General features: G+C 40.2%; 6 protein-coding genes across 8 annotated transcripts in view; 3 read left to right on the top strand and 3 right to left on the bottom strand.

Moving 5' to 3' along the window:
• LOC104827055 (50S ribosomal protein L25) overlaps positions 1-1,752 on the top strand; it is a 2,492-nt gene extending 740 nt beyond the window's left edge. Inside the window, exons 2-4 of the mRNA XM_010560081.1 lie at positions 6-364; positions 478-607; positions 1,285-1,752. Of these exons, the coding sequence (XP_010558383.1) occupies positions 6-364; positions 478-607; positions 1,285-1,517 (722 nt within the window). The 3' untranslated portion in view covers positions 1,518-1,752. The remainder of the gene's footprint in view (positions 1-5; positions 365-477; positions 608-1,284) is intronic.
• A 284-nt stretch (positions 1,753-2,036) lies between these two features.
• Positions 2,037-3,348, bottom strand: LOC104827037 (DNA-directed RNA polymerase III subunit RPC9). Of its 2 annotated transcripts, none has more exons than XM_010560055.2 (5): positions 3,248-3,348; positions 2,939-3,174; positions 2,738-2,855; positions 2,496-2,648; positions 2,037-2,404 (listed from the first exon to the last, which is right to left on the bottom strand). In XM_010560055.2, the coding sequence occupies exons 2-5, from the start codon at positions 2,944-2,946 to the stop codon at positions 2,234-2,236; spliced, it is 450 nt and encodes a 149-aa protein (XP_010558357.1). In that variant the 5' UTR covers positions 2,947-3,174; positions 3,248-3,348; the 3' UTR covers positions 2,037-2,233. The 2 variants fall into 2 exon arrangements, with proteins under 2 accessions (XP_010558357.1, XP_010558374.1); XM_010560072.2 differs by having other exon boundaries at positions 2,939-3,045; positions 3,237-3,320.
• Positions 3,349-6,700: 3,352 nt separating this feature from the next.
• LOC104827028 (CDPK-related kinase 5-like) lies at positions 6,701-10,419 on the top strand. The gene is made up of 11 exons (XM_010560045.2): positions 6,701-7,569; positions 7,931-8,061; positions 8,170-8,211; positions 8,290-8,398; positions 8,496-8,574; positions 8,678-8,974; positions 9,061-9,173; positions 9,353-9,460; positions 9,549-9,611; positions 9,701-9,868; positions 9,964-10,419. The coding sequence occupies exons 1-11, from the start codon at positions 6,973-6,975 to the stop codon at positions 10,102-10,104; spliced, it is 1,848 nt and encodes a 615-aa protein (XP_010558347.1). The 5' UTR covers positions 6,701-6,972; the 3' UTR covers positions 10,105-10,419.
• Positions 10,420-10,648: 229 nt separating this feature from the next.
• LOC104827019 (zinc finger CCCH domain-containing protein 62) lies at positions 10,649-14,030 on the top strand. Its single transcript, XM_010560033.1, has 10 exons — positions 10,649-10,922; positions 11,020-11,165; positions 11,687-11,804; positions 11,969-12,030; positions 12,121-12,172; positions 12,280-12,385; positions 12,552-12,650; positions 12,733-12,856; positions 13,006-13,679; positions 13,783-14,030. The coding sequence occupies exons 1-9, from the start codon at positions 10,735-10,737 to the stop codon at positions 13,644-13,646; spliced, it is 1,536 nt and encodes a 511-aa protein (XP_010558335.1). The 5' UTR covers positions 10,649-10,734; the 3' UTR covers positions 13,647-13,679; positions 13,783-14,030.
• A 227-nt stretch (positions 14,031-14,257) lies between these two features.
• Positions 14,258-16,813, bottom strand: LOC104827003 (carbonyl reductase family member 4-like). 2 transcript variants are annotated; one of them, XM_010560020.2, is made up of 6 exons: positions 16,690-16,813; positions 16,394-16,587; positions 15,575-15,840; positions 15,178-15,271; positions 14,980-15,091; positions 14,258-14,597 (listed from the first exon to the last, which is right to left on the bottom strand). In XM_010560020.2, the coding sequence occupies exons 2-6, from the start codon at positions 16,527-16,529 to the stop codon at positions 14,378-14,380; spliced, it is 828 nt and encodes a 275-aa protein (XP_010558322.1). In that variant the 5' UTR covers positions 16,530-16,587; positions 16,690-16,813; the 3' UTR covers positions 14,258-14,377. The 2 variants fall into 2 exon arrangements, with proteins under 2 accessions (XP_010558322.1, XP_010558315.1); XM_010560013.2 differs by having other exon boundaries at positions 16,394-16,813.
• Positions 16,814-19,439: 2,626 nt separating this feature from the next.
• LOC104804508 lies at positions 19,440-22,819 on the bottom strand. The gene is made up of 2 exons (XM_010528824.2): positions 21,383-22,819; positions 19,440-21,237 (listed from the first exon to the last, which is right to left on the bottom strand). Exons 1-2 carry the CDS (start codon positions 22,817-22,819, stop codon positions 19,459-19,461), a joined length of 3,216 nt encoding a protein of 1,071 aa, XP_010527126.1. The 3' UTR covers positions 19,440-19,458.
• Between the last annotated feature and the right edge of the window lie 7 nt (positions 22,820-22,826).

The following is a 22,826-nucleotide window of genomic DNA, read 5'->3' as shown; positions in this document are numbered from 1 at the left end:
CGCCTCAACGGCGGTGGAGATTGATCCGCCGGCGTCTCTTTTCCGTCGATCCTTCTCCTCCTTTGATCGTTACCACACAATCCAAGCTATTCCACGCGAGGTGACGGGTCGAGGAGTCGCGACCCGGGAGCGGATGCTTGGTCGGATTCCCGCCGTCGTCTTCTCGCAGTCGCTTCTCGAGACCGAGGCTTCGAAACGCTGCGGTTCGAGGAAGCAGCTCTTGACTGCGGACCAGAAGCAGATCAAGTCTCTCCTTAAATCCATCGGTCTTCCATACTTCTGCTCCACCACATTTCAGCTCCAGGTCCGAGCCGGACCCGGGTCATCTTTGCTTCTCGAATCGGGTCGAGTACTCCCCCTAAAGGCAAGTGTTCCGTTATGCACATTGTTTTACAAAGCTCTAGCTTGATCGAATTTAATATGGATATTATACGGGAATTGGCTGATGGTCTGATACTGGTGGGGATTTTTATTCAGATTCATAGGGATGAAAAGACGGGGGAGATACTCAATTTAGTGTTCGTACGGGCTGAAGACGGGGAACAGTTGAAGGTTGATATTCCTGTTGCGTTCAAAGGATTGGAAAACTGCCCCGGTCTCAAAAAAGGTAAGATTTTTGTTGGCCGTCTGAATGCGCATACTGGAATGAGTATTAGGATGCCGTGTCTGTTCATTGGGAAAGACAGTTTGTAGCTAATCTGGTGCTAGAACCTGAGTTATTATTATCTAATCAATACATGGGTTCGCCGATCTCGGCTGGTGATGGTTGCTGGTTGATTTTGTTAGTCTGAAGGAATAAGTTCTTGCTTGGTGATGCTTGCTTCTACCTTGCCTTGATCACTATTTTCCACCGTTCATTTTTTTTATTGAGCCACTTGCTGCTTGGACCTTCATTTCTCTGAGAGTAAATGCTGTGTTTTTACTGGCATATGGTTGAGAAATGTTATGTTTTTCTCGGCTTGACATTTGGTCAGATGCTGTTGCAGTTCTGTCTGAAGGACACAGCTTTTACTTCTCACAATGGGCGACGATAATATAATTTATTTACCACGCTTCTGTTGATCCTGTTTTAGCTAGGCTGCTAGAGGAATTAGATCTTCTATACTAAGGGCCCATCGCCTGAAATCGCTTCAAGATCTTTGTTCACTTTGTTTATATAACTACTGGTTCTTTTTTCTCTCCCCGGTTTGATGTCATAAGTTCTAGTTTGGTTCATGTGAATATTAAACAGAACTCTTTCGTTTGATTCAACCTTTCCAACACAATGTATGTTATGGTGATCAGGGGGACATCTACGTACAGTAAGAAGTAGCCTGAAATTCCTATGCCCAGCAGAGCAAATTCCTTCAAAAATAGAGGTGGACGTGAGCAATCTTGACATCGAGGACAAGGTGTTATTGCGAGATATCAAAGTTCACCCCTCACTGAAGCTTCTAAGTGCGGCGGAGAGCCTTCCTATTTGTAAGATTGTCGCCTCAAACCCACCTGCTGAGCCAGAAGCTGTTCTTGCATCATAATAAGTTAAAGCTAATGTCTTTTGGGATTTGGGGGTTTCCATTGCAAAAAAGGTGTCTCCTTTTCCAAACTTAATCAGTTTCAAGAATAACCTTCTTGTATACACAACCGAGAGAACCCTTGAGGTTGTCCTTTTTTTTTTATCGTTTTGGACCATCGGTCGGAATCAGTATGAAATGTAGCTTAAGGGTATGGTCACAATTCGTTTGCATTACAGTTGTGCATTTGTTTGGTTTATTAGGCTTTTTAGCCGTTTGAAGGAATGAAGGCTTGTGAAGTAAAATGGTGTTGTATCGACCACCTCATCATATCAGTGATATCACAATGATTACATTGTCTAAACCCATAAAGCTGACATGTATAATGTACCAACAAACATGAACTAAAAGAATCACCACTAACTTAATTTGATCATCCTTTAGGTTTAATATAGTCATATTAAACCCATAGAAAACATGAGTTTTCATGAAATATAGGGAGCCATTTATTACAATATCTCATTCTCATCCAGACCGGAGTAGTTAAGCCAAAATCTCCAGTTAAGAGAATATATAGTATCATTCTATTATACAGTAAACGAGAACCATAATTCCTACCAAAAACTTGAGCAATTTCGAAGTTTCTTTGAATCGTTTAGACTTTTGGATTCAGCTTCAGATTTTGCATGAACAAGGAAACACATTGCGAGTTCCCAGTTACAGTTTACACAGAAAAGATTTCAACTTGTCTCCATGGGTTCTTCTCCGTCATCGGCTGTTCCATCCCCGTCACCGTTCTCTGTTTCTTCTCGGACAGCTCCTTCATCACCCGGAACAGGAGGCAACACCTCTTTCACCAGCTCCAGCAGCCCATCCGTATCTATTTCTCTATCATCGAGCTTCTCCACGATCTACTCAACCAAGGTGTAGAAACAAATAAACAAAAATGGGGAAAGACCCCCGAGAAACTGATGCTGCGTATGGGATGGATGAAAAGCTTACCGTCTGAAGATCAACAATGGAAGATGGTCGGAGATTGATGATATTGAGAATCTCAGCTTTGGCGAGCTTAAACCCTTTGCATTTCTCAGCGAATGTGTTGACACTCTCTCGGGTTTGAGTGAAAGCAGGGGTCTCCACCAAATAATCATAGACCTATGGAGGTTAACACAATCGAAATCATTTGGTTTCGATTCAACATCCTGAAACCCAAAATCGGCAACACTGTTTGGACGAGGAAAGACCTTGTATTCAGATCTAGAGATTGGAGCTATAACTCTCGTAGGATCCTTTGACGCTCCCCTTGATTTCAAAAAGTCGAGCACCTCGAAATTCGTCAGTGATCCTGCATTCGCCTTTATTCTGCAATGCCCAAATCGAAACCCATAATGAGACTAACGAATTCGAAACCTAAAGTGATGAATCAGGTTAGATTGGCGACATACATTTTCATCCCTGAGGTTGAAACTCTCGAAGGATCGAAATTGCTGCCAGAAACTGGAAAATTTGAACCGGTAAGACCACTTCACTTTCTACGGTGCGCGGTAGTTTTCTGGCGCAGAAATCAACACAACGTCAAGGATAATCGGTAGAACGACAGCGAAATCCATCCCTTTGATTGATGCGAGCTTGTTATAGTAAACGCTCGAATCCATTGCTGACAAACATCTTTGCGAAGAAACTATCGTAATACACAATGAAGAAGAATAAAAAGCAGAAGAGGCAAGAAGAAGAGCCAAATACCGGACACTTAACGGAATCCGGTACACGATGGAGGTCACGACGCCGGCGATGGCGATAGAGAAACCGACCGGAAGCGGCGGAACGGGGAGAAAGATGGCAAAAAACCTAAGTCGAAATCTGTCATTCACGGAAAAGGGGTTTATATTTTAATATTTTCGCATTTTGACCCCAAAACTCTGATTGATTACACGCGCCCTCCCGTCTCCAACACTCGCTTGCCAATGTGGAATATATTTCATTGTTGATAGAAAATACTAATAGTCTACGATGCACGTCTATACTATTTTTTACAATTGTTCTAATATTAAAAATCAACGGATAAATATAAACATAAAATAATGGAATATATATATATATATATATAATCAATATCGAACTAGAATGCGCGTGTGTTTAGTTGCTGTTACATTGGGATCCTACTCATTCTTCTTGCCTTTCTCTGTTCTCTCCAACTCTCTTCTTGATGTATTCCTCTTCTCGGAGAGGGAGAAAAAGAGTCTTTGTATTTACAGAATTGCCCCTGAGTGAGACCCAATAAACCCTTTTTTCTCTTTTAGTTTTGGTACCACTTACCAATATCGAGAGAGAGAGAGAGAGGGGGCATTGGACATTGTTGGTGGTGCATGGAGATCGGCAAAAAGGAAAAAACTAAAGCCAATGGTTGATTTCAAAAGTGCCATTATTACGACGCCACAAGTCAATTCCCCATTTCCATTTGTTTCGCCAAGTTATATTCACATACACATGTATACGTCTGTTGATGCGTATTTATTTATTTTATTGAATCGTGAATTACATAATATTAGTTTTTTACGTATGAAAAAGGGTTGGCACAAACTTAAGGAAGAAGGGAAACGTGGAGGAAGAGAAGAAGAAGGGCGGAGGGATACCATCGTTGCAGTCATGGGATACATAATATATCTATATATATATAACATACCGATATGCATGAATCATGGATTTGGAAGTTGACTTCGTTCGTTTTATTTTCTTATTCTATATAGAAGAATCATGGTACGCTAGATTTCATGGATGTCATATGTACATTAGTTGATCGTCCTTTTATATTACTATTCGGCTATGCATTGATTTATTTGCAATTTTGTATGTAACTCCATTTCGCATTGCCTCATCAGGGTTTGGTTATTAATTTTGCAAGTTTGGATCATTGTAACGTGTGGGGTTTACTATTAGCATACGTGTGAAATTCAAATACGAGTTCACGTCAAACAATATTCAAATTACTGATTTCGGGAACTTATATATTATATTGTCCGACATTAATAATCATATAAAATTTTGACGGGTAGGTGATGAATATGTTTACCACTACGTGTGTATATGTATATATTAATTACATTCACACACACCACGTATATAACATTTTCCGGTGGAAAACAAAATGATAACTCAAATTTGAATTGGCTTCTAAACGTGTCGGGTGCAACAAGCGAGTTTCATCATGAGTGCGTCCTCGTGCTATAGGTTTGGAGTTGGACAAAATCAAATATCATATACGTAGAGACCACATCATTATTATTAGATGACGTCGTATAAGTTGATGCGATGTATAACGTTTCGAATCGAAATTTCCGCACGTAGTGATCACGTGACATGTCCTGCATGCGAAGACACGGATTTAAAACTTTTAAAAACTTTGGTCAAATTCAAAGTAACCGAGGGCTGAAATGTCGAGGTTAAGTGGGTATACGAATTAAAAGCAAAGGTATGCGTAGAGACATTAGGCTGAACACGCGTATTACGAGTATTCAAATTGGGCGTCTCGAATTATATATATATATATATTCTAAAAATTGATGGGAACGTGGCAGTCGATGTCCCGTAATTATAATTCAACGGGCAACAGTTTTGCATGCTTTTTCCACGTTAAATCTAATAACGTTGACCGACGAGCCATTGCTATTTACGTTGCAATATGGCAAATATGAAAAGTCTCTTTCTTTTTTCCCCCTCCGAGCACGATGCCAACTGCGAATAGGTTTAATGACAAAACCGGAAATAATTTTTATAAAATGGAATGTAACCACGGTGAAAAATTAATGTTCGTGACCCATACGAATTTTCATTTTTGATTTTAAAACATGGGTTATATATGTAAATGAAACATAGAAAGGGAAGGTCGATGTGTATATTGTAAGGTATGTAGAACAATACGAACAAACCACAAGGCTTGAACAGAAATCCGATCGCACCGAATTTGGATAAGAGGAACGCAAGTAGGCGTTGGAGCCGGAATTGGTCATAACTTTAGGCATATGCTTTAATTTCCTCTTGTTCCCTTCATGTGAACCGTGCCGCTCCTCCATTCAAATGTTTTTTTTTTTAAATAAAAAAACGTTTTTAGGTTTGAGAAAAAAAATTGTGAAACTAAACTCAGAAAAAGGAATTGTGAAGCATTGGCATATTTAATATTTACGAAAAAAACGTGATTTCAATTATAAAACGTTAGGAATAGATTTTTTTGGTTTGATTCCATTATTTTTTTAGTTTAAAAACATTTATACGTATAAATTTATATTATATTTTGATTTATTTTGATGTATTGATTTATGTTTTAAAAATAAACCCTTTTTTTTATCGAAATTATAGAACCTAAACGAACGCAACTAATCGAATGACCATAATAGCCTTAGGGAGGGATTATCGAGGAAGGATCTGACCGTAACCAAACGCAAAATGGCGTTAATTAAAGAACAATCTCCCTCCTAATTGTATAATTATAAATTATTAGTTATTGTTATTATTAATAACAAAAACCACTCTACCACCTCTTATACTGGGCCCACCCTACCCACCTCCTCCGCTTATTTTCTTTAATTATTATTATTATTACGCCGCATTTTCTTACATTTTCATTACACGGCATTTTCATATTTATTTATTTTATCCCTTGGTATCTATTTCATCACAGTTACTGACAATCGTATACAACGGATAAATGATCATGTCACAATGTGTATATTTAATTGCACCGGTTCTGATTTGTTAATCTGCATTATTGGTGTGATAGATGACCGTTTACCATTGTCATCAATGTTTGTAAACATTGATTGCCATAATCATAACCACTCATTTTATCTGTTTTTATTCCTTAAATTAAGACATTTAAATGTTTGTACAAACATTTTATTTAGATTGTTGCGAAAAAATAAAAGTTACATAGATGAACTATCCGACCCAGTTCAAGTATATATGTGAATTGTTTTCTAGGATTTTTTTATGGTCAGTACCGTGATATATTTATAGTATCATGTCGATTTTGTTAGTTTGTGAGAATTAATGAAGTTGGTCAGAATATATTTTCTTGATATGGTTCTTGCCATTATTTAAATTTTGTGGAAACAAATAAAATAAAAATGGTACAATTAGTTTTAATACGTTTTTTTTTAATTTTATTTTTGTTCTTTTAAAATCGAAGGCGTCGTCGTTTCTCTTTTAACGCCTTCTCTCTTGGATCCCCATCTTTCGCTTTGGAATTCACCAGCGACTAAGGGGACAAGGGGGAAAAAAACCTCAGTTCCCAACAAAAAAAAAAACTCGGGGGAAAGAACAATTCCGCATCTCTTTTGCGAGATTTTGAAATTCAAAACTCTTTTTTTTGAAATCTGGGTTGTTCTCGTTCTTTGTTCTTCTACCTTACTGTTTGATTTATTCTGTTTGATGCGTAATGCTCTTGAGATTTTGATGCGTTTGTTTGGGATGCGAGGAATTCTTGATGGGTCTCTGTACTTCGAAATCTCATCCTAGCCCCAATTCCCCGAATTCCGATCGTAATCCGTATAGGAACAGTCCTCTACCTGCTTCAGACAGCGTCAAGACTCCACCCTCGAGCTCCCTCCATGGCGAAAACCCTAGCGGCGACGATCAGTGTGTAGAGAACGGTGGAGGACGCAATGAGGGGAAGAAATCGCCCTTCTTCCCGTTCTACAGTCCCAGCCCCGCTCACTACTTCTTCTCCAAGAAGACTCCGGCGAGATCTCCGGCGAAAAACGCCGCCAGTGGGAACTCCACACCGAAGCGGTTCTTCAAGCGGCCTTTCCCGCCTCCGTCTCCGGCTAAGCATATCCGTGCGGTGCTTGCGCGGCGGCACGGCTCCGTGAAGCCGAATGGCGCGGCGATCCCGGAGGGGAGCGAAGCCGGCAGCGGCGTGGGACTAGATAAGAACTTTGGATTCTCGAAGAATTTCTCGAGCAAGTACGAGCTCGGCGACGAGGTTGGTCGTGGCCATTTTGGCTACACTTGTGCCGCCAAGTTTAAGAAGGGCGACAATCAGGGCCAACAGGTCGCTGTAAAGGTTATTCCCAAAGCCAAGGTGATAATTTCTTCTGGATTTCAGACAAGGGTTATGCAGTTCAGCTCAAAGTTTGGTTTTTTCGCTGTAGTGATGAGATCTGTTAGTGTTAATCCGTTTTCTTCCTTCAATTAAGCTGGATTGAAGTTGATCTTTAGTTCAGGTTTTGCAGAGATGCAGTTAAAACAATTACATGGAGTTCAAATCCGTTCCTTTTTAGCCTTTTGAACTCTGCATGATCTTAAAACTAAGCTACTGCTGGCCTTTGTTTGTGTGAATGTTTGGAGTTTGACTCAGATTTTCTTGCATCTTTCTAGGTGGGCATTTCACAATTCACAGTTATACTCCACATTTCTGATTGCTACTTCTTTTTGTTGGTTAGATGACAACGGCTATAGCCATTGAAGATGTACGGAGGGAAGTAAAGATTTTGAGAACCTTGTGCGGTCATAATAACTTACCCCATTTCTACGATGCTTACGAGGATCACGATAATGTCTACATAGTAATGGAGTAAGCTCTCTGCTCTACAGTATGTTTATACTTATCGATTACTATTTGCATTACCTTATGAAAAACCTTGATTTAATATGTGGTGTTGTGGTTCTCTCTGGCTCGTAGGCTATGTGAAGGAGGAGAACTTTTGGATAGAATACTTTCAAGGTAAGGTTTTCAGGGTCCACCTCGATGCACTATAATTCAGAGGATTGGTCACTGAATTTGCCGGTGATTTCTGTGCAGAGGTGGGAAGTACACCGAGGAGGATGCAAAGGCTGTCATGATACAAATTTTCAATGTCGTTGCCTATTGCCATCTACAGGGTGTAGTTCACCGGGATCTCAAACCTGAGGTGATTTCCTTTCTCCATGCATTTAGCTCTCATTTCAAGTTCAAAAGCTGTGACCAAGTTTAATTACTTATCCAAGTTTAATTATTTGCTGGATCAGAATTTCCTCTTTATGTCGAAAGAAGAGAACTCCCAATTGAAGGCCATAGATTTTGGTTTGTCTGATTACGTGAGACCAGGTAAGCCTCGAATCATGGGACAGCATGCATATCCTCTTGTCTCTTGTCTCACATCCAGAATCTAGACCAGCCTGTTATTTATGCTTTGACATTTCTTTTGCAGACGAAAGGCTCAATGACATTGTTGGTAGTGCATACTATGTTGCACCTGAAGTTCTGCATAGATCTTACAGTACAGAAGCTGATATTTGGAGTGTCGGTGTTATTGTGTATATTCTGTTGTGTGGAAGCCGTCCCTTTTGGGCCCGGACTGAGTCAGGGATCTTCCGTGCTGTTCTGAAGGCAGACCCAAGTTTCGATGAACCTCCCTGGCCTTCATTATCTTCGGAAGCTAGAGATTTTGTGAAGCGTTTACTAAACAAAGACCCACGTAAAAGATTAACAGCTGCACAAGCCCTAAGTAGGCATTTTCTGCTGTCAGAAGACGGATTCTTTGTCATTTTTCTTCTGTGGTATCAATGCTTATTGTTATTTTCCATCTTTCAGGTCATCCATGGATAAAGAACTCAAATGACGTGAAGGTGCCCTTGGATGTATCAGTGTTCAAACTTATGAGGGCTTATCTTCGATCATCCTCTCTCCGTAAAGCTGCATTAAGGGTGGGTTACACTTTCCAGAATTCAATTTTAGTATTTATATTCCATGAACTTCTTCTGCTCTCCCTTGTTTGGGGGAATTTTGACAACACGAGCTGCCATTTTGAAGTGAGAAACTAACAAGTACGACAGGAACCTTTGGTTTCATTAGTCAGAATACTTACCATAAGACCGTCTTGCAGGCATTGTCGAAAACTTTGACTGTAGATGAGCTATTTTATTTGAGGGAGCAGTTTGCGTTACTAGAACCAAACAAAAATGGAACTATAAGTCTGGAGAATATCAAAGAGGTAATAATCTTTTCACCACTCTAATCTCTTTTCCATTTGTTTTCGCCACTTCAATTGCTGTTAATAACACTGACCCACCTCTTCTCAGGCACTAATGAAAAGCGCGACAGACGCAATGAAAGATTCACGAATTCCTGAATTCTTAGCACAAGTGAGTGCTTTCACTAGCTTACTCCCTGATCCTATCAAAATGTTTTAACCTACTTGGTATTATAACATTCTTTCTTTCAACTTGTTTAGCTTAGTGCCCTTCAATATAGAAGAATGGACTTTGAGGAATTCTGTGCAGCGGCATTGAGCGTTCACCAGCTAGAGGCACTTGACCGGTGGGAACAGCACGCTCGTTGTGCGTATGAGCTTTTCGAGAAGGAAGGAAACCGACCGATCATGATCGAGGAACTTGCTTCGGTATACATACTTACCCTTGTAAAAATCCTACTAATACCTCGCCAGATGCACTGATTGTACGGCCTGACACTGGTAATGTCTGAAAATGGTTTCAGGAACTTGGACTGGGGCCAGCAGTGCCGGTACACGCTGTTCTCCATGATTGGATTAGGCATACAGATGGAAAGCTCAGTTTCTTGGGTTTTGTAAAACTGCTTCACGGTGTTTCTAGCTCTGCCATTAAAGCTGCTCGTTAGAAGGTTCTGTAATCAGAAGAATCCCCTCTTGTTGCTGGTTGCTCTCGACTCAGACAACGACAGGATCTTCACTGTCCTAGTCGTGGGTTATTTATTTAATATATGGAAGGGCTATTTAAATGGGTTATTTATGTCTGTTTTTTTTCTTCTTTATATTGATGAAAGCAGAAGCACAGAAAATGTAAGCTAAAGAAGTGAGAGTGAATGTAGTTGTAGATGAGGTTGTTTCCCAAACCGGGTCCATGATGTTCTGACAGATTTGTTTAGAATTGGTTTGACAAAATCTTATATCTTCACTCCGTCTTCTTTTGGTTCTGTCATGGAAAATGTCGAAATCTTTATTTTTTTTAAAATTTAAGCAGAATTACGAAAGATGATCGTTTATTTATTTATTTGTCTAAGAAGATCATCTTTATTACAATTCAATGTAATATTCTTCATTTTCTTGTATTATTTTTTTTGTTTTGTTTTGGGATTTTTTATTTTATTTTTAGAAAATCTAATTTGTAAAAGAAAAAGGCGGAGAAATTACAGCTGTGATTCTGTGAACAACCCCCCGTGTGTATACGACAGATGCCTCTTTCAAATTTCAAATTCCGGGTTGTTTTCGTTTTTAAAATTCTCTAACTGATGTCCATGGCGAAGGGGGAGGAGGAGATCGTCGATCTCTGTAGTTCGGAGAACGAAGAAGAAGAAGATGACGGTGGTGAAAATGAAGAATACGACGACAAAGAGGACGAAGATGATGATGATGAAGAAGAAGAAGAAGAAGAAGAAGGAGGGCTCGAGGAAACTGATGACGAAGACTGGAGTTTGAGGTATTAGGGACGACCTCCCTGCATGTTGTGTTTATCGTTTCTGGTTTTCTTTTTCCGATCATTGTATTCTCGATTGATTTTCCATTTCTTCTGTCAGTGGTTATGACAGCGAGTGGAGCGAAGATGATCTTTCGGAATCGGACATGGATGACATCGACGACGACGATGACGACGACGATGACAATGATGGTGGTGGTGATGACGAGGACTCTCTCGTGAACAAAGTCATTCAACTGCTCAAAGGTTTAGCTGTTTAGGGCTTATAAATCCTAATTTCCTGTGCTGCATTCGCCAAACTCGCTTCGTATATATCAATTTCTTGTCGTTCTACCCGTGGATTAATCAAAATGTTTGGCTTCATATTGTATATGATTGGTTAATAAAAGTATTTACGTAGATAATATTCATCGCTTTAGGGATTCTTTTGCGTTATCATGGGACATAATGGAATACATGTGAATGTGGATTGTTCATATTGGTTGTATACCCTTTTTAGATTTTTTTCTTAGATGTAATCTTCCTATGCTGTTTGACGTTAGTAGTTGGACAACTAGCTGTGTGTCTGCATTATGTATCATAGTCTTTTAGGATTGTTCTCAGTCTTGTGGATAAGTCTTCATTTTCCTTCATACTGGATGGATTGCTCTCTAGATGAAAACTGAATGTCTTGTGTTTATTTTACTCTGAAATCTTTGACGAGATGCTCAGGAAACACCAAATTGACTCGTGTGGGCATTTCCTATCTCAACTCCGATGTTTTGTAGAGGGACGTGATTTGAAAGTTTTGAAGGTTAAAGAATGCAAAGCATATCTCAGAAAGAATCGCCTTAGATTGGCTGGAACTAAAGCTGTCTGTATTGAGAGAATTGTTGAACACTGGAGGTAATGAGTTGAGTTCTTCCGTTAATTTGAGCTGCCATTTCTTTTGGTTTCCCTTTTCCTGTCCCTAAGCAAAGAGAGGACTTTGCCTGCGTTTGTTTGCCTCTATCTCTGCTTGGTGGGAGTACTTTATTGCTTGTAATCTTATAATCCTATCCACGTCTCAGGGTAAAAGATGGAAATGGAGAGGTGGTTTATCCTCAGTCATCATTTGTAATCAATTGTAAAGGTAAGACTGTTTCGGATATGTTGGTTTTTCTGGACGTCGCTCTCGAAATTTTATGCAGAGCTTGATAGTTGCTTCAATCAATTGTTGCAGGAAATGTCTGCAAAGGAGACACCATTTTATTCACACAGAAGGTTTATCAGAAGTACTGACTTCTCTCTAACTTATGGTTTCTGCCCTAGCCTCCTTCCTTTAGGTTTAATGCTGCATGTTAATTGTTACATTGTAAATGATGGATCTGGATCTGAACAGATTTGAGAAGATGAAAAGGAGTGGGAACCTTCTGGGGACAAGAACTGTAGCTGGCAAGGTTGTAAAGGAAAGCTATGGATCAGCTAAACAGCAGCACACATTCACTGTAAGCACAGCCTCAACCCATTTTTGGCATGGGCAATGTGCATTAAGTCACCCTTTCGTTCCTTCACTTGTGTGTGATGTAATTAGTCCGTTCCATTCTATATTGTCTTCTCTGATTTCCTATATGCCACCTTATAAGCTAACCATCTGCTCTGTCTTGATCAAAGATTGAAGTGTGTTGGAGCAAGGGGGGTCAGAAATTGCCTGCTCTTCATCCTTTACTCGTGAAAGGCCGAAATCTTTACAGGTTAAGGACTTTTAGGCAGGTGAGTGTCACTAGCAAATTCCAGTTACGAGTTTCCCCTGTTTCACATGCTTACATGTTTTGTGGTTCTGTTACTTACTTAGCCATGGGCTACCGAAGAAGACAGGCTGAGAGTCCTTTCAGAAAAATACAAACGAGGTGCTGCAGCAAGAATGGCTAGGGATACGAGGAAAGAAAGGAAGATGAAGTCTGCCTTCATAGAAAGAAGTGAGAGAAACTCGTTTCTTATGTTCTTCTTTGCTCTACAACTGTCTTGGCATTTCCTAACATCCATATGCTGACATTTGATTTGTTATATATCAGTTATACTAGAAAGCGAAGATCTCTTATTAATGGCCTATTCTCTGATTGTATAGGGAAATCACAAAACCAATGTCGTGAGAAGAAGTCATCTCAAGGAAGGACAAGAAAAGTCGAGAAAGAGAACATCAAAAAGGGACATGATAATCCAACCCGGTGTTTTAGACAAGAGATGAGAGGTAGTCACGCATTTGCCAAACACGGCCCAAATCCTTCCTGGGGCAATAACAATCCTACTGAAAGGAGAAATGTTAGTAAACCTACTCGATCCTACACACCTCATTCGTATGTTCCTCGTCCATGGGTACCTAATGCCTATGTCCCTCGCTCGAGTGGTCCTCATTCATACGCTACCTTCAATGTTTCCCATTCTCATGTTCCTTATTCAGATGCACCCAACTCATATCCATATGCTTATCAAACACAAAATCCTTATGTATCCCAAAACCAAAGGCCTCCACCACTATATGATGGAAGCTCTACCTCCAATGCCAACAGACCGGCATGTTTCGACCCTCAGCCTCAGGCCTATAGATCCAATATCCCGGTTTCATATCGAAGTAGATCACACGGGAACCATCATACCCGCCACGCCAATTCGTATCATAGCCACCACAACAGAGTGAGGGACCTGGATCGCTTTTCAGAAATGAGGATTGATCACAGACCCGGAGGAGAAACATACAGGCGAGAGTAAGGAAAATCAAAGATCACTTCAGACCGATGGATGGTAATAAACGTTTGGGAGAGTGTGTGTTTTCATCTTACAGGCTTGATCAAGCTGTTACTCTTTTGTAACAAACACGCTAATGCCCGTTGCGTCTGATTGGCAGGTTATAGGCAATCACATTCTTGGGCTTTTTTCTTTCCTGCTAATCAGGCAAAGAAAGGTACGACCCTCTCGTTTCAATCCTTTCTGTGAACGCTTGACAGGTTCGTTTTCTTGTCATGGGCCCCCTTATTTGTAAGGCAGAAACCAGAAACCATTTTCGGGTACCTTCTTTCATGATTGGATTTTTTGTCCCGTGACTGAGTAAGAGTACTTCTCTTCAAAGCCTGGAAGGCTGGTGAAAGAGAGTAACCGGTCGGGTTGGATCTTAATGCTTAGATTTTGTGTCCTGAATTCGAACACGAAGTCGTTGCTTGCTCCATGCAAGTTTTGTCCCACCCGCCATGTGCCCCTAAACTTAAATGCCACAAAAACGTCCATTCCCTTCACCGACAAGTCAGACGGGTAATAACCAAAATCAGCGAACGAAATAAAGTATGATAGTAGAAGATTTTGATTGTATATATAATCACAGCAATCTCCAGGAACCCAACCCTTCTTGAATCTTAGTCGTCTCGTGGTTATGTACATTCAAAATACAAGAATGGGTATAATCAGCAAACCATATGGCCAAAGGAAAGAGTAGAGTAGACATAGGGTCAGTAGAATCTGGTGAAGGAGTGTCGGAGGTCAAGTTCATGGGTCCAAGCCGACCGGTCTTGGACATGAAGGAACCAGTATGTCTGAGCCACCGTGTCAGGGTCCATTCCCGTCTCTCCCCAACTCTCTCCTTCTCCTTCTCCTTCTCCTTCTCCTTCACTCTTCATCATTTTATACTGCTGCTCCGTTACCATTCCTCTCGAATGCGTTATTGTTCCTCTGCAACAAAAAAAAAAAGGTAATTTGTTCATTGATTAGAAGTTCTCCCTCCATATCATGAGTTGCAGGATCCAAAACACACTTGAAAATTACGTCCACATGTAACATATATTGGGTTGACGAAAAGATGAGCGACGATTTCGTCTATTGCATGGTTGGTCGAATCAGTAACGCTATACTATGCGATTTGGAAAATCTTTGGTTTTGAGATAGAATCTTTGCCGTTTGAATCGGGAAAATCTTGACGCTTGTAGAAGTCATAAAAGATTCCCTTTTTGCAAAAATATCCACGAACGTACGCATCATATATGTGGCTACAATTAAATTCATCTTTCGCGTTACGTGTTTGATTTTTGATTGGAGAAAAAGAAAAGTAATTTACCTAGGTGGTCCGACCACGCCGTCGATGATAACATGAGCAACGTGTATCCCAAAAGCTTGATATTCCCTCGTTAAGCATTGAGCAAGAGCTCTCAAAGCAAATTTTCCACAGCCTGTTACATGATATTATTTTCCTTCATCGATTTAATAATATATTAATGTTACAAAAAAAAAAAGAATGTTGAAAAATGGAATTTACATATTTCGGAGAAACCGGCGGCACCGTTTAAAGACGCCGAGCATCCTGTGAAGAGTATTGTTCCTTTCCCTCTTTCAATCATCCCCGGAATCACCTTTCCGGTTCAAAAAAAAATAGTCATTTATTCCAAACAAAATTTAAAACATACTAATTATAAGCATTAAAAAAAATACCCATTGACCGCAAGAAATAATCCACTGTTTTCTGATCTGATCAGTTCATTAATACTGTCAAACATGAAAATCTCGTCGCATGTTCCTTAAAATATGTATCTCTCTTCCTCGTTTATTTTTTTAAAATTTGTTGGAATGTAAGAACAGGGATAGTAGCACCATAAGTAAAAAGTTAACCAAAATAGTTAGGCAAAGGAAGAACCGAAGTAGTAAAAAGGGTTTACCTGTTGGGCGCAAAGGAAGGGTCCGACGGCTGAGACAGCGAGAGATCTTTGGAAGGAATCGACCGAAATGTCGGTGAAAGTGGTCGGACGGTAAGTGGAAGAAGTGGTCGGATAAGCATTGTAAACGACTATTTCCACAAACCCTAATGACAGAACTCCTTCGAATGCTTCCCTTATGCTTCTTTGATCCGAGCAATCTATTCTTATGGCGAAAACTTGAGCTTTCTCTTCTCTTGCTATCTCCTCTGCTACCCTCGACAACCTCCCTACCCCACAATATTATCACACTTACGTATATATATGTATATAGATGGATTTGTATAGAGATTATTGGGTCAACCCCAATGTTTTGAGGAATTATGAGGGCATGAACGAGAAATGCGCCGTTATTGTTTGGTATTATATAAATTTACAAACCGTCCGAAGTATGAAATTACACATATATAAATTGGTTAGTGCAACGTGTTAATCAATAATAATCTTCGTTTAACCTTGAAATCTGAAGAAACTTTTGGGAGTCTATAATTACATTAAGAACATTTAGATCTCTTTTTGTCTTGTAAGACTTTATGTTTCAGTAAGCGTAAATAGCAAATCTCCGTTTTGGGAAGTGAGAATATAGTTTTACAAGATTTTCCCGGAAAAAAGAGAACGTTAAACGGAGAAACAAAAGTTGCGTGTGAGTATAAAACACATACACACATGCATATATATATATACAGGCGTGAATAACGTGCGTATAGATATACAAATGAAAGGATATGTACGTATAAGTAGAATGATGAGGGTATAGGAGTGTGTATGTATGTATATAGATACCGAGATCGCGGGCGAGAATGGCGACGGTGTAGCCTTCGTGGGCGAATTTACGGGCGACGGATCGGCCGAGTTTTGGACCGACGCCGACCACTGCGGCTATGCCTCTGCCGGAGCTGGAGCTTCCCACGCTTCTCATCTTCCTTTCTTCTTCTTCTTTTTCTTCTTCTTCTTTGAAGGTGTTGCTTTATGGAATTCTAAGGGAGATATAAACAATAGAAAACTAAATGAGATGCATTTTTAAAGAAATATAATTAATAATATGCAAATTATTAGAGAAGGAAGTGTTATTTTCTGACTGTCGACGTTACTGCCCCCTTAACCTTGGGCAATCTTTCTTCTTCATCTTTAACCCTTTTCCTCTCTCATATGATTGTTTTAGAGAGAGAAAGAGAGAGAGAGAGAGAGAGAGAGAGAGAGAGAGAGAGATTCTTGTGATGGCAAGTAGTGTAGATTGTGTGAGGGTAGAAAGAAATTATGGTGGATATACCGTGGCCTATCACTATCATCATAGTCATACCAAAAACATTTAATATTCAAAATATTCTCGTTGAGCGAAAAATCTAGCATCTAATTCTTTCCATTATACTAAGATCGATATATAAAACACGGGTTTATATATATATATATATCCATCTGTTAAAAATATTTTATGTCACAGATTACACAATTGAACTGTTTAGATCCTAGTTTGTAGGGGTGGAGACATCTCATGTGCAGAAGACAACGGAGGCTTATGAATTGAAGATGCATGAATGAAAATTTAAAAAAAAAGGAACAAAAGAGTTATGAAGAGACCAATTGGCTCTACTTGTGGGGAATATTTGGTCTCTTTTCGAAGTTCATGATCAGCATTAGGCCTTTTGCAAGTTGTAAATTTGTTGCCCCTTTCTTTCCCTTATCTACAGCTCATCCGCATACATACATACATACATACATACATACATACATACATACATACATACATACATACATACATACATACATACATACATACATGCATACATGCATACATGCATACATACATACGAGTCTGTCCATATATGTCTTTGTATAGATACATGCATCTCATTTTAATTTGGATAAGAAGAGCCAAGTGTGTGTGTGTATGTGTATATATATCTATAAGCGCGTCTTCTTTCTAAAACAGTACACACAACCAGCCATACATACTATTCAGATCCAAGAAAAAATAAGAAGGATAAATGGCCCCAGTTTTACAAGTCAGTGTGCATACGTTATCAAATTGGATCTAAGCCATACAAAAAAAAAAAAAGTCCAAATACAGCCCATTCTAATGCATACACGTATCGTCACTTAGTTATTCAACATCGGTTATTAATTCCTATGTACATTACTATAGCTGCTATTATACTTCACTACATATATATATATATATATATATATATATATATATTGTAAATGGAACCATTACTGACAATATCGAACCAGTGAGATAAGGATTATATATATTGATGGATTCTCGAAATATGGGAGTGGGGGAGAGATACATTTCAAGAAAGCAAAATATATTCAATCATTATCTATGGGACCAGCGAGTATCCATCTCTCCTTGTTTGGTCAAATCGTCTCAAACTTTTTCTGCCATTCATTCATCCCCTTTTCATGTTCCTCTTATATATATTTATATAAATAAATATAACCCCTAAATGCAATCACAACCTTAGTATAATTACTATCATCATATTGCACTTATACTTTTTTTTCGGGGGGGCGCTATATATTATACTTTCATTATCATTGGTCCAGAGAGCAGGCAGGACCTGGTCCATACATTTACTCTCTCCAATCTCCAATTTTTTTTTTTTTACATCAAATGGAAATAGATTCCATGTTGTTTAGTTGGGCAAATACAATAATAGCAAACCTTCACTCAACAGAAACAGAAAATCGAATAATAACCACCATTTTGTTCTCTCTTTTTTATATGTGAATAAGTTGGGTCGCATATATAGTATTAAAGCCAAAATACTCGCGGGCGAGGATACATTTATATGCAGAAACATTGCCCCTAGTGTTGCAGTTTTGAACAGTAAGAGGTGTAAATTTAGTATACATCATTGTTTTTGAGATCCTTGCATGGAATCATAAAACACAGTTTGAATATATAGAGTCAGAAAATTGTATAACGTATGTATGGTCATTCTCATCACATTCTCAAAAAAAAAAAAAAATCGCCCTTAAAGAGATATGTCTTCTTCTGCTTCGATCTAAACGAAATATCACCCAAGGAAAGGAGAATCAACATTTTACATTATTTTATTTTCCCATTTATTTGTTTAATAGTGAGGTGATGTGGATGAAGACAAAGACGGACTTTAATTCAATAGGCCCAAAAGGGTTTGTCACTCGCCATGGAAATCTTTTCGGCAATAGTTTCTATTATACGAAATCTTTCAAAGTCATTGGTAGTAACGATACGTGGTCCTCCACCAATTTTCTTTTTTATATATAACGGAAATACCTTTACGAATAATTAATTATCTTGTCATTATTAACATCACTCAGTTATTTTATTTTTTAATAAAAAAACTCCATAAACCGTACCTTAGTCCCACACAACGTATAGTACGGATCCAAAAGCCCAATAAGCCCAAAAAGGCCCAACATTCATAGTAGATGAAACGGGCCCACCCAATTTCTCACATTTACGTTTCGTGTTCCTCCTCCTCTTGGGTCTGGTTTAAACTGTGTTTGGGGATCACAACGTTCATTTCTTAAATAAATTGAACCTCAACTATCCAGAGGGCATTTTATTCATAGTTCCTCATAACGAGCTGTTTCCTACCAACAAGGAAAGCTTTAGTGTCGTTCGTTTCGGAGCGTGTCGTCTACCTGCGTCACGATGGGATTCCGCGACTTTATATCGGGTAACAGGTTGATTTGACCTTTTTACCCTTTAGCGTTAGCAGATTGAGATCCGTCTAGTCGGGGCCCATTAAGAGGCCCAGAAAAGATGGCCCATTTCCTTGGCCTGAAACTTGTTGGTCCCAATGATATGCATGTATTTCTTTAATTTTTTTTTTTTTTTTATTTCGAATTTTTCGCTAAGGGCTGAAGAAACTGACATATCTGGGATGAGAGTTTGTCAAGAAGCTCTGAGGCCCCTTTACGAAGAAACTGTCGGAGTCGTCATCAGCATCCTCTGCAAGACCAGAGCTCTTCCCAGCTCTCACCTCCTTGAACTTATCCATCAGATTCAGTCCCTTCAGATGATCTCCCCACATGTCGTACCACATCTCCTCCTTCCTCTTCACACTTTCTTTCCCGCCAAGTTTCGCCCCTGGAGCCCTCGCACTCGGAGCCAGCGGCGAACTGCTCCGTCCTATCGTCACGGACCTCGTAGCCGTGCACGGGAACGTTGCCGAGTGAGACAGGACCGACGGCTTTGCGGCTCGAGGTGGTCCTGAACCAGGCGGCTCAACCCTTCTGAAAGGATGGTCGTCTGTTTCAGGAGTTGCAGATATGGCAGGTGATATGGGAGAGGTCGGGGTCGAATTCCCACTGTGACTGCTGGAAACTTCCATCAGCCTCATCGTTACGACGCCCTTTTTCTTCTTCCTACGTTTCTTCTTGTCTCTCACAGTTTTCACCGTTAGATTCACGGGTTCTGGTGCAGAACCAGAAGCCGGTGTTAGCTTCCTGGATTGTTCTGCCTCTGCTGAGACCTCATCTTTGCCATTATTCATCCTTCCGAGCGTATCTTCCCTCATTGACCTTAGCAGAGAATCCATTTCGGGGGAGATTGTGAAGCCGTTGTGTTTCTCCTGATAATGGGACGATGATTTCTCGGCCGCCCTTCTGATTGCTACTCTGTTGCAGCTTCTCTTACTGCTCTCGTAGAAGCGGTGGTCATGGGAGATAATGGCCGTCATTTGTGGAAACACAAAGTAGAGTAACAAAAAGAGTGAAGCAGCAGCAAGAAGAACAGCCATTGAAAATTTCTTCAGTCGCACCGAGAAGACCGATTTCTTGCAAAGATTAAGCATCAAGACCGGAATACTTGCCTTCAGAGGCACTGCAAGAATAACTCCAGATTCAGACACAAACTCGAGATCTCTATTCACTGTAGAAGCTGAAAGATCCATGTGGTAGGACAAGTGAAAACTACTTGATTCCCCTGGTTCAAGTGAAAAGCTTTTGCACTGATGTACAACAAAACCATCTCCTCCACACTTTGTCCCTGAAACCGAAATGCTTTGGATCTCAAGAGGGAAATCCCCAGTGTTTTTGGCATACAGCACTTTAGACAATGGCTTGTAACACATGGGAGACATACCGAGAGAGCTTGGCACATCCGGCTGAAATTCTATGGTGTGGACAGGTTCAGATTTTTCTAAAAGGATCAAGGAAAGGGACCCTCCTAGACCCTTTAGAGATATCCACTCAACACCAGAAAGATTGTTCCTTATCAAAGCAGAACTTCTCCACCTGCACCGGTTTGAAGGGTGGAAGTGTATAGGACCAAAAGTCAATTCGCTGCTAGGATAAACATAGGCCTCAGTCACTGCGTTTTCTGCTACTGAGAACGCGTTCTTCCCGAGCTCTGAACCTTTTCTTGCCACTGACCCATTGAACTGAGAAAAATGAATACTGTCTTGTCCTTTGCACTCGTCGATGATTTCTCCAGAGTTCAGGACAAACTGCATAACAACTGGTTCATGGCTAGGGTTTTTCACTGTAATGTACCTGGATCCATGGGTGCCCACCTGAACCACAGGGAAAGTAACTTCATGTTCTTTGAGGACAGACAAGTTACTCCTGATGCCTTGAGATTTCCAGTTTCCCAGAATCAGCTCATCATCCGAATGGGCCCTTTCAAGTGCCTAAGAAAAAAAAGTATCAGTTCATGCGCATCTTAGCTCCAGAAAAAGTACATCCAGAGGAGAAAATACACCAAGTGCCTTGTAGAAAATCAACACATTCTTAAAGTTTCCAGAGAGTTTAAAAGTGACAAGGAAGGTTATGTACCTTAACCTGAGAAGAAGAAGACATGCCACTTCCTGAAGGTCCCGACTTTTTGTTGCTTGAATCCTTTTTGTTTCTTGAGCAGATGTGAAAGACATCCCGACAAAGAATTTCAACCTCAGGATTACTAGAGTCATTTGTCAGTACGAGTACGACACAACTGTTGTTAATGTCAGATGCTTCTATGACAGCTGAAGGCAATTGGGCACATGAGATTAAAGCCACTTGCGTTACAGAACCCGGAAAAAGCAGCAAGCCTTTGTTGTGTTTGATGTGGAAAAGGCTCGTGTCAGCAACTTTACTGACATTGACGACAGCTAACATATATGGAGCATCGTTTTTAAGAGAAATCGCCATAGTCATTTCAGCATCATCATATGAAACCAGGGGCTCTAGAAAGACTGAAACTAGAGCTCTAGGATCATTCCAAGCTATTTTCTTGCCCAAGTCTACTTCAAGAGGAAATATAATTGTATCGATCTGTTCTTTTGAGGATCTCAGTAACTGCAAAGATACAGTTCCAGAAATTCTTCCTTCGAAATTTGGTAACAACTCCATTTCCAGGATATCCTCCCTCTTTCCCGGACCAATCTCCCAACTGCCATAAGGCTTGACAGCAACCATTTGAAAAGCACCCAGACCATTGCTCTTCACAATCAACTGATCCTTAATGCCCAACGGAAGTATCTCAGGAGAATCATGGTTTTCTACAAGACAGTTTACTTCTGTGTGGAGGGAAGAATTTTCAGAGGAAATGGATATCCATGCTATAACTCCCTCCACAAAAAGAGGTTCATTTAGGGGATTAAACACAGAAAAGGTCTTCATTGACCATGGATTAGCTGGAATGGCAATGCTTACTAAAGGCTGAGCACCATAGAGTGACTTGACAGCAAACCCTTTGGCCTGAACAAGAAAACCGCCCCTATTTGTCTGCAACACCAAATGTGCTGATGAGAGCCCCAGCCATCTAGGCAAAAACATGAAACAGACTGAAGCCACTTCACCGGGTGATAACAAAAATCCAGTATTGTTGCAAGGATAGAACTGTTTGTCAGAACTAAACGGTTCATAAACATGTAAGATGCTGTTGTTGCATATCGTTACGACGCCCTTTTTCTTCTTCCTACGTTTCTTCTTGTCTCTCACAGTTTTCACCGTTAGATTCACGGGTTCTGGTGCAGAACCAGAAGCCGGTGTCAGCTTCCTGGATTGTTCTGCCTCTGCTGAGACCTCATCTTTGCCATTATTCATCCTTCCGAGCGTATCTTCCCTCATTGACCTTAGCAGAGAATCCATTTCGGGGGAGATTGTGAAGCCGTTGTGTTTCTCCTGATAATGGGACGATGATTTCTCGGCCGCCCTTCTGATTGCTACTCTGTTGCAGCTTCTCTTACTGCTCTCGTAGAAGCGGTGGTCATGGGAGATAATGGCCGGCATTTTTGGA

This window comes from Tarenaya hassleriana, unplaced genomic scaffold (assembly GCF_000463585.1).
Source record: "Tarenaya hassleriana unplaced genomic scaffold, ASM46358v1 Cleome10, whole genome shotgun sequence".
In the NCBI taxonomy this organism is placed as follows: domain Eukaryota; kingdom Viridiplantae; phylum Streptophyta; class Magnoliopsida; order Brassicales; family Cleomaceae; genus Tarenaya; species Tarenaya hassleriana.
Note: the sequence above shows the minus strand (reverse complement) of the source record. Positions and strands in the feature narration are given on the sequence as shown.